The 9961-nt window shown below is 48.0% G+C and overlaps 1 protein-coding gene across 9 annotated transcripts in view; it reads left to right on the top strand.

The window, feature by feature from the left end:
* LOC102374516 (E3 ubiquitin-protein ligase TRIM39) overlaps positions 1-9961 on the top strand; it is a 22499-nt gene that overhangs the window by 3052 nt on the left and 9486 nt on the right. For 5 of the 9 annotated variants that reach the window (XM_025217009.1, XM_025217011.1, XM_025217010.1 and 2 more), the window contains 4 exons: positions 1252-1344; positions 3684-4102; positions 8112-8207; positions 8806-9036. In XM_025217009.1, coding sequence (XP_025072794.1) covers positions 3689-4102; positions 8112-8207; positions 8806-9036 — 741 coding nt within the window. In that variant the 5' untranslated portion in view covers positions 1252-1344; positions 3684-3688. Of the gene's footprint in view, positions 1-50; positions 113-1251; positions 1345-2293; positions 2428-3683; positions 4103-8111; positions 8208-8805; positions 9037-9961 lie in introns of those variants that run through there. The other 4 variants (XM_014525311.2, XM_025217014.1, XM_025217012.1 and 1 more) reach the window with 3 other exon arrangements.

Genomic DNA, 9961 nt, shown 5'->3' on the forward strand with positions numbered 1-9961 from the left:
CCCAAACAACTGGATTTCAGGTGATCAAAAAAACTTCTGGATTTCAGTCATCTCGCTTGGGGATCTAGTCATCTCACTTGGATGTTGGGAGGCAGATGACACTAGATTTTGTGTAAGTGTATTATTCCCATTTTACAGCTGGAAAATGAGAGTTGGGAGGAGAGGCTTATGCTTGTTTGTTGACCCAGGAGTCCTGGCTCTCAGTTCCTCTGTTTTAACGTCTCTCCTCTATTCCTAGCTGTGAGAGAACCCAAGGATAAAAACAGACAACTGACTTCAGTTTCATGGCTAAGCTTTTGTCTTGCAGCATATCTCAGACCTTACAGACTGATGGCTTAAGTCCATTGTCCCGCATCCAGTACTATGACCATGGTCTCCTTTCCAGGGCCTTTCCTTTCCATCATCTTATTGTAGAAGACAATTGTAGAAGATGCATTATTCAGGCCATGGGCTTGTTCAACTGGGTGGGTTTGTTTACCTGGGGCATGGCTATGCTAAGAGGCATTAATGGCTTCTCTCTCTCTCTCTCTCTCATTGCATGAGGTATCAGATAAAGACATTTCAAAATGTAGCATCTTTTGTAACTTGCTCTGCTGAGCTGCCAGCTTGTTGCTGTTTTCAGAATGGCAGCGGGGAAAGGTAGCAGAGGAAGTTCAGCAGTGTTCCCTCTAAGCTGTGTGGCATGTACAGGCACACTCATGCCGTGCTGCCAGGCGTGCCTGCATGGCCTGGATGCTGCGCAGCTTAGAGGAAATGCTGGAGTTCAGTCTGGGGTCTTTTCAACACCCTCCCCCCCCCCCAACTGCTTTGGGAGGGGGGGGGGTATTGGGGGGGGGGGCTCCAATTCACCCACCCCACCCTCCAGCAAGGGCCGGGGAGCCCCAGGAATGAGCTCCCTCCCAGTCTGAAAACAGTGAGCACTAGCAGAGAGCCCTGGCCTTTGCTATGGGATCTGGTTGCAGGCTCCCAGCCTGCAGCTAGATTCCCCTCCCCATGAATCAACAGTGAACTTCTGCTTGGTCCCAGGTAACCTTGTAATGCTGAACACTTTGCAGAAATTGTTCTGAGTTGCAGCTGGGAGCTGCACTTCTGCCTGCACCAGTTATTTCAAGGTCATCCACCATCGCTTATCTCCATCTGAAGTATCTGGTGCGGGCCTCCCTTGGCAATAAAATAGCTGAAAACCTATTTTATTTGCACTGTTTCTATCACCCACTTGTTTTTATTTTTCTTTAACTTTTCCCCCTGTAGGATGCATATCTATTGATGCTAAGGTAGTCTCAGAGAATCATCTTGGCTGTTAGGAAGCATCAGAGACCTGTTAGTTTCCCCAGCACTCGGAAGGTGAGTTCTCCATTCTTTCCCATTTACCTGTGGCCCCATTAATCCTCCACTAGTTTAATGACTCATCAGTTAAATGTGAACTGCATCATTCTATAAGGACCCTAACAAAGGGAATGCAAAGTACTGGCTAAGGAGCTGCAGGCATTCTTCTGCTGTGAAATGAATACTAGAGACATATTTACATAGAAAACCTTGAAAAAATCCATGAAGTGTCTGACTTAAGCCTTACAGTTGCCTCTTTGTTCTTGCTAGCACAGTAGAGAGCCTTCTAGTGGAGATATGGAGGGTATTTGTACCCTAAAGCTTGCAATGAAGAATGTTTCCAACTATTTTAGTTGGTTTAATAAAAGATATCGGATTTACCCAAAAAACCTTGTCTGCCTAGTGGAGAGATGGGCAGGCAAGGTTCTTTGAGTAGATGTAATATCTTTTATTAGACCAACTGACTAGTTGGAAAAAAGTTCTTAGCAAGCTTTCAGGAGCAGTAACCCTTCTTCAGGCATAGGGAGTCAGTCGTCAGGCACAGTGGAGAGATGGCAGAGGAGGCTTCTCTGTTATGTAGAGCAGGTCTGAGTCCTCAGAGCCGGAAGCAATAGCTCTGAGAGCTATGGCATGTTCAGGTCCTAGTGGGAGCTACAGTTCCTTCTAGTGGGAGCTAATTCAGATGCTAGGATGGAAACTAAGTTGTTAATGTTTTGACAAATGGTAAACAAGGAAGGAGAGGAAGGTTCAAATTGTGAGGCCCTGCATGTGGACACATTGAGTGAATGTTTCTGGGCACAGGCCACTTACTACCCTATATCAGGATAGAAGGGACTGTGTGGGTTTAACTTTTCCTGGGGTGAGGCTCAGCTTTCCAAAATTAGGGCAGCATTTCCCAATTCTAAGGGTAGAGGGTAGGATTTTGAATCTGTAGCAAAGAAAGATTTTTCTCCCATTTGTTTGGCAGGTGTTGGAGTCAAGTAAGGAGATGAAGCACAGGGGAATGTGATAAAGGGAATTGTATTGATAAGGGAGGAGTCAGGGTTTCTATTCAGCCTCTCAGAAGATTAAAGAGGATGTTGCATGAAATATAAAAAAATGGTAAGAAATGGTGAAAAGTGGTAGATGTACTTGAGATTACAGAATCTTTTAAAACTTCTCTGGCCCCGTTTCTTGTAACATTTGACCATGTCAGAGTTTTGAAATGATGTATCTACATACCGCCTCTGTAAGGAAGAGCTGTTAATCTTCTATTTGAAAATGGAGAAATTGATTTCTTTTTTTTTTAATTGTTTAATCCTTTCTAGTCTTTTTTTATGCCAGAAGAAGCAATGCATCCCCCATGTGTTTCCTTTTTCACTGTTGAAATAGCTGTCTAGGATTGGGGGAAGAAGGAAGGAGCAGAGAATCTAATTCCAGCCAGTTCTAGGGTGGCCTTCAGGGCTGAGGACATGTTTGACACCTAAGAGTATCTTCATGTCATGCAATTTCAAGAACCTTGTGATGTAAAAGTTTTCTGCATAACGCAGGCATCTCATGCCATCTTTCACTCATTGGGCTGTCCAGGTTTTGAGAGGGACTCAGGTCCAGAGGTGGGGAGACCCCTATCTTATAAATAGGGACCTACCAAAATTGGCCCCCCTGAAAAAACACAAAAACGGCCAGCAGGTGGGGAAAATAAAAAAGTATGTGTGTTCGGGTGGGGGGTGTTGCAAACAGAAAACAGTGGGAAGCCCTGACATCTGGAGGCAGGGGGCAGTAATTATCGCAGTGGAGTGTGCTGGGCATCCCACACCTATGGCTTAGGGGCCCAGGAAGGCCCATCCCTCCTCAGAGATTGACAGATGGACATCTGGCCCTGGAAGTCCCACCCCTTTATAAAGATTGACAGATGGCTATCTGTCAATCTCTGGGGAGGGATGGGGCTTCCCAGGTCTTGCAGCAAGTCAGGCACAGGGAGGGGAGACTTGCCATGCCCCACTGCATGCTTAGGCTGCAAAGTCAGGAGGCAGGTTCCCTGATTTCAATAGGCGCCTACTCCTACGTTTACCCGCCCTGCATTGCTGTAGCATATGACAGTTTAACAATTGTGAATGTATTTATCTTATCATTTCCACTGTGAGGCGGGGGAGCACTAGTGCCCATGTTTCACAGATGGGGAAACTAATGCAGAAAGGCTGTGCATCATTTTCTGACCTGGTCAGCCCCTCTAGTCTGCTGCTGGTTCAGAGCAAGTGCTTCCTGGAGGGGATAGTCCCCAGGGTCTAATTTTTCTTTCTCTACACTAGCCAGTGCCTCTGCTAAGAGGCAGAGCTTTGTAGTCCATTCCCATGCAGCAATTCTCCACTGTCTCACAGGAGTCATGGCTACCACCAATCCTCTGGAGAACTTGCAGGTGGAGGCGAGCTGCTCCGTGTGCCTGGAGTACTTGAAAGATCCAGTCATCATAGACTGTGGCCACAACTTCTGCAGGGCCTGCATCACCCGTTGGTGGGAGGAGCTGAACCGAGATTTCCCCTGTCCTGTCTGCCGCAAGACTTTCCGCCACCGCACCTTGAAGCCCAACCGGCAGTTGGGGAACATGGTGGAGATCGCCAAGCAGTTGCAGGCCACCAAGCGCAAGGTGCGGGATGAGAGTCTGTGTGAGAAGCATAATGAGGTGCTCAACCTCTTCTGCAAGGAGGATCAGGAGGCTGTCTGCCTAGTCTGTGAGATATCCCACGACCACCGCTCCCACACCGTGGTACCCCTGGATGATGCCTCCCTGGAGTACAAGGTGGGACTTGATTTGGTGGAGGGTGAAAAAGAGACAGGTCCACAAGGTTACGCATGGGACTTTCCCCAAAAGGGAGGCCATACAACATTTGTTATGGTGCAAAATGGAGGTTCTCATCCAAGTTAAGCCACTATCTTGAAGTTTGCCCTCAGTCAGCCCTAGCCATGTGAGCCACTGCTCTCCATCAGTATCTTTCCTTATGATGGCTGCACACAGTCTGAGGAGAGTAAGGGTGGACTCCTGATTCCTAGAAGGGCTCCGCTCAAGATATGGAAAGCTTCATATTTTTTTAAATGGAGACTTTCTGGGAATCAATCTGCCCATTGTAGCATGGCCACTCACTGCCTGTCAAGGGTGCTGTGACCCAGCTTTTATAACCTGGATTTTGAGGTACCACATGACTTCTACACTGGGAAGAATCACCCTCAGAGGCCTGCCTTGTTCCATGTCCTAGGGCTGGTTTTCCCTAGTAGTCATTCTGGTGTGTTCACCAGGTCTTGGATTGGGGAACCCATGGGTTGTTGAGGGAGATTGCTTGAGATGTAGGAGTTTCCACTCCACTAATGTAGGTTTATTTAGCAGATACCGCACACACTTTTATGCTAAGAAATGTACTAGCTGCCTTGTAAGTGAGCTTTGTTTTCTCTTCTGTTGATCAGACACCTGGGCCTGGGTTCTTGCTGGGACTGCTAAACTACACCCCTGAGCGTCTGACAGTTTGATAGTCCAGTGACCTGGGCTAAGTACAGACAGTCAAAAAGCCAGAGGCTGAATTTATTTCAGTCTTTGCAGGTTAGTTTAGGCTGCAGAGATTAAACGGAGAAACAACTGGACGCAAATTTACTTCTTATTCAGGAGACACAGCCACATGCCTGCAGTGGCTCAGGCCAGAAGCTGGGGGGCGCTAGAGCATGCCTGTAGCCAGCCAGGGCTGTGTGTGTGCTTCCTCTTCTTGCTGCCCCCAAGGTACCTGGGATTTGCAGTCCAGAATCACAGCAGAAGGGCTCTCCAGGGTGCTCATCACTTCCTCTTCCTGTTTTCAGGTGCTTGTGGGATTTGTAGTCCACAGTCGCAGCCAGCAGTAAGTTTTTCAGTAAGTTTAGCAGGGCAGGGCAGCTCTGCACTTGGGGGAAAGGTGGGTTTAACCCCACTCTCTGCTCCCGTCCCCCCCAACCCTTCTTTGCTGGAGCAGGCAGCACAGCACAGCCTAGGGCTGGGAAGCATGCTGGGATGTGGGAGCCCTGAGATTTAACTTAAACCAGGAAGGGGTCTGGGACAGAAGTTGAATAAACCAGTTTGACCCAAATCATTTAAGTCTGATACTACATTCAGCCAGGTTTATCTTAAACCAGTTTCAGCCATTTTGAAACTGGTTTATGTGCACTGAACTTCTGTTCTATTACAAGTTAAACTAGTTTCTGACCACTTAAACTGGTTTAGAAGTAACTTCTGTCCCTAGCCTTGCTGTTCTGAAACTTTTTTTTTAATACGTTCTTTTACTTGCATATTGACCCACGGTTGTGATTCAGTGGTAGAATCTGTGTGTGCCATGTGGGGGATCCAGGTTCAATTCTCAGATGTGTTTATAACTACAGCTGTCAAGGTACCAAAAGTCTAGACTTGGTCTAGCCTTTGAATTCTGTCTCAGTGGTCTAAAGTGGGGGATGGAAGGTCTGGAGGTTGGAGGAGGATCCAGGACAGTCAGATGGTTACCTACTACTTGCATATAAATTATTCCTCCTCTTGCTATTACTATACTGATTGGCTGCTTATAGGTTCTTTTCATAATTCATTTTATTATTAGGTATTCTACATACACACCTATACTCACATTTTTTTTTTTTATTACACTTTTTCTGTGCATTCTTACGCTGTTCTTGACACCTCTTTCTGCTTCAACAAAGTTTTCAAGTGCTTGCTTTAGCTTTCCAATGAGCTTAGTTGCTGTGCAGTCCCTGGCAGTAATGGACACGAGCAATTTGTGTGGTTATAGGCAGAGATATGGAAGTCCATTATAATCCTGTGTTGTCTGTAAGAGGCCTTGCTTGGTGCTGTTCCTCCCCACTAGTAGTATCCCTGACAGCATATTCTGTGAGGGCCTTGGGCCTGGTAGTGGAAGATCTGATGTCCCATCTTGTCCCTTTTAGCCAGGGTGGCTTTATTGGAGGAAGAGAAAGCAATGCATTATGGAACCTTGAAGGACTTTCTAGGAATCTCTCATTTTCCCTGGGCAACATTGCTCTCATGGAAGAATTATGGGGTAGTCCCAAAGGAACTGTGGGATTGGGCAGGACAGTGGGAGCCTTGATAGTTTTCTTCTCCCATTTGAAACTGTTTGCTATTCTCTGGGGTTTAGAGACTGTTGAGGAGCTCTGGGCTGCCTCCCCAGGAGGCATTGCTGGTGATGTCATTGAGTGACAGGGCAGGGACCATACAGCAAGCTTGGCTATAAACACATCTGTAAATGTCCTATGTAAAGACAGCCTTGTGTTATCTGTAGGCTGAGCACCACTGGTGGTGGTGCCAAACTAATACTATGCCACACTAATACTAGCAATTCCCAGTGCTCACATAGCACTCTTCCTCTGGAGCTTTATAAAGGAAGTTGTTAGCGTGACCCATGTTGTACAGCTCAGGGAAGTGAGTTACCCCAAAGCTGTGTTTCAAGCCCATGGCAAAGGAGTGAACGAGATCCTTGGTCTTCATAGCTGCTGTCTAGTGTCCTATCTAGTTCTCTTGAGTCTATTGCCTGAGATCTTCCTGCATCAACAGAGGTGGCTTCTTAATTCCCATGTAGTCTACTTAATTGCCCTTGGGGAAGTGCATTCTCTAAGCCCCATGGTGATTCTAGTGCTAGAAACTGTCCTATGGGAAAAGCCCCACAGCCTTCTGTCCTGATTTGTACCTTCCAACTCCATTCTAGTGTGCTTCTGTTGTATCAAGCTAGCCCACTCCTCCCATCGGTTTCTCTGCTCGAAATTTAGGCACGTCTCTGACCTGACTTGTATTGTTCCTTTTAGTTCCTCTCCCATTCATTCTTTTCCTAGGATTGATCAGGTTTCTCTTCAATCCTTCCTTTGGCATCCACATGTCTTGAACAATTCCTGGGTGGAGGAGAATTTTGTAGGAGACCCAAAGGGGCTGTGCTTGGAGGGGCTGGCCATAGGAGGTCATAGCCTGGGTACATGTCAGCCCATATACATGTGGGAAGGGTGCAGTGTGTCTCTGCAAGCACCTGTAGGATATAGTCCACAAGGCAGGGAAAGCATTATTCACAGGAGGATTGATGGCGGTGGGGGGGGGCAGGTGGCTTTCCCAAAGCAGAGGCCACTGAGAAGTTGGTGGGTCACCTGGGAATCGGGACTTCCTGTTTCTAGCTCTGGGTTTAGGGGTAGAATATATTGGACTGGATCAGGATGGGGCTGAGAGTCAGGACTTTTGGGTCCTGCACAAGCTGAAGAGTGAGGTGTTGTAGTTGGAGCAAGGTTGGAGTTTATCTCTAGCTCTGGTCACTTGGATTTTATCTCTAGTTCTAGGAAAAGATCCAGTGGTTCAGTGAGAGCTATGGCAGCCCATGTGGGACTGAGTTCCCTAAGGTCTTTGATTGTGCCTCCTGGCAGTGGCTCAGCATTTGCTCTGAGCAGTGAGGGTCTATGCCACCTTCCCAAACAAATGCGAACAAAACTCGTAACTACTCTTAAGATGAAGCTTGATCCATTCAGGGATTATAGGACATGGGCAACAACCTGGGCCAGGAGGTGTCTTCCAGTCCTATGTTCCCACGTAGTCTCCACTGCCAACTTTTGCTGGCATAGCTCCATCTGCTAGAAGTGTGACAGGATAATAGTCCTTGACTGGTAAATTGCTGGTTGCAGCTCTCATCTGACAAAGCCATTTTTTGTCTGGGCTATGTTGGAAAAAACCCATTCTGCTGTTCTCCACTGTCTCTGCTAAGATACTGTGCCCCAAATTGTGCTGCTTATTCATTTTTTCTCTTTTTCTCTCCTAGGAGAAGCTGCAGCAGTGTCTGGAGCCACTAGAGCGGAAGCTGCAGGACATTGCTAACTGCAAATCCCGGGAGGAGAAGAAGCCTGGGGAGTTGAAGGCAGGTGGCATGGACTCAGTCTTGCTGGGTCACTTGCTAGAGTTCACAGATCCCTCTGTGAGAGGCTGAAAGGGGTTGAGTAGGATCTCAGCTGGGTGAGGGGTGTGCAGGGGGTGCTTCCTCTTGCAAACAGTTCTGACACAAGTGCTGGAGCCCTGGGGTGCTGTGCGCTGTAGGAAGATGTGCATGGGGACCACCCTCTCAGAGCACTGACCACAGTTCCCTAGTGGAACACAAAAGGAGGCAGTGCTTCAATAAGGGGCACCCTCCCCTTGAAGTCAGTGCTTGTTCTAGTGTGGCGAGCTGGGCCATCTTTGAGGCAAAATGGAAATCCTGACATCGTGTTCTTGATGGATCTCTGCTCTAATCTAAAACTCTGACCACTAACCTTTAGTGTCTACATGCTGGGGCTCCCAAAGTCCCATTGTGGTTGGTTCTTTGTTCCTCTGCCACTAGCTTGGGGTAAACATTGATGTTCCTTCCCAGCCCTACCCCTACCCCTTCCTTGCTCCTTAGTTTTTTGCCCAGCAGGGCTTTATCATTGCTGACTCCAGTGTGGTCCCTCTCTTATTCCCTGTTGCCTCTTCCCTCCTTGCAGAGGAGGGTGGAGAACCGACGGCAACTCATCATCAGTGAGTTCGAGGAGCTGCACCAATTCCTGGAGGAGGAGCAGCAGGTCCTGTTGCGGCACCTGGAGGAGGAGGAGAAGGAGATCCTACAGAAGCTGAAAGACAACGTGGCCCAACTGTCAGACCAGCGCCTCTCCCTCAACCGCCTCATCACTGAAATTGAGGAGAAGTGCCTGCAATCGGGCATAGAGATGCTCAAGGTGAGGCTTGATGCCACAGAAGATCACATTCTGTTTCACAACCCTTAAGTTTCTTACATAGAGAGTCCCAGCTGTATGCAGGGCTTCTGCAGGATAGCTGCTAAGGGACTTCTGTCTCCAGAACTTCCTCCCAACCCATTCCCAGTTGTTCCTCAGCCCCTTCCATCCCTGCCATGGGAGGTGCTGGTTATGGGAGGTAGCCCAGCCTCCCATCTGATCCCCAGAGGTCCTATCTAAAGCACTTTCTCACCCACCTAGACATGGTGGGTGGGTGCAGAGATGTTTCATTGGACATCTCCATGTGTATAAGGATTTCATAGATTTCATAGACATTAGGGCTGGAAGGGACCTCGGAAGATCATCAAGTCCATCCCCCCGCCCGAAGGCAGGAAGTTAGCTGAGGTCATAGGATCCCATCAAGATAAGCATCCAATTTTTTTCTTGAAGGTGTTCAATGTAGGTGCTTGAACCACCTCTGATGGTGGGCTATTCCAGACCTTGGGGGCTTGGACAGTAAAGAAATTCTTCCTTATGTCCAGCCTGAAACGGTCCTGCAGTAATTTATAACCGTTCAACCTCGTCATCCCTTGGGGCGCCCTGGTGAACAAACATGCCCCCAGATACTGATGGTCACCCCAATAAACTTATAGGTGGCCATCAGATCACCCCTGAGCCTGCACTTTTCCAGGCTAAAGAGCCCCATAGCTCTCAGCCTGTCGTCGTAGGGTCTGCTTCCCTGACCTCTGATCATGCGCGTGGCTCTTCTCTGGACTCTCTCAAGCTTCTCCACATCCTTTTTGAATTGTGGAGCCCAAAACTGGATGCTGTACTCCAGCTGTGGCGTCACCAAGGCCGAGTACAAGGGGAGAATGACGTCCCAGGATTTGCTTGAGAAGCATCTATGGATGCAAGCCAGCATTTTGGT

This window comes from Alligator sinensis, unplaced genomic scaffold (assembly GCF_000455745.1).
Source record: "Alligator sinensis unplaced genomic scaffold, ASM45574v1 scaffold1208_1, whole genome shotgun sequence".
NCBI classification, from domain to species: domain Eukaryota; kingdom Metazoa; phylum Chordata; order Crocodylia; family Alligatoridae; genus Alligator; species Alligator sinensis.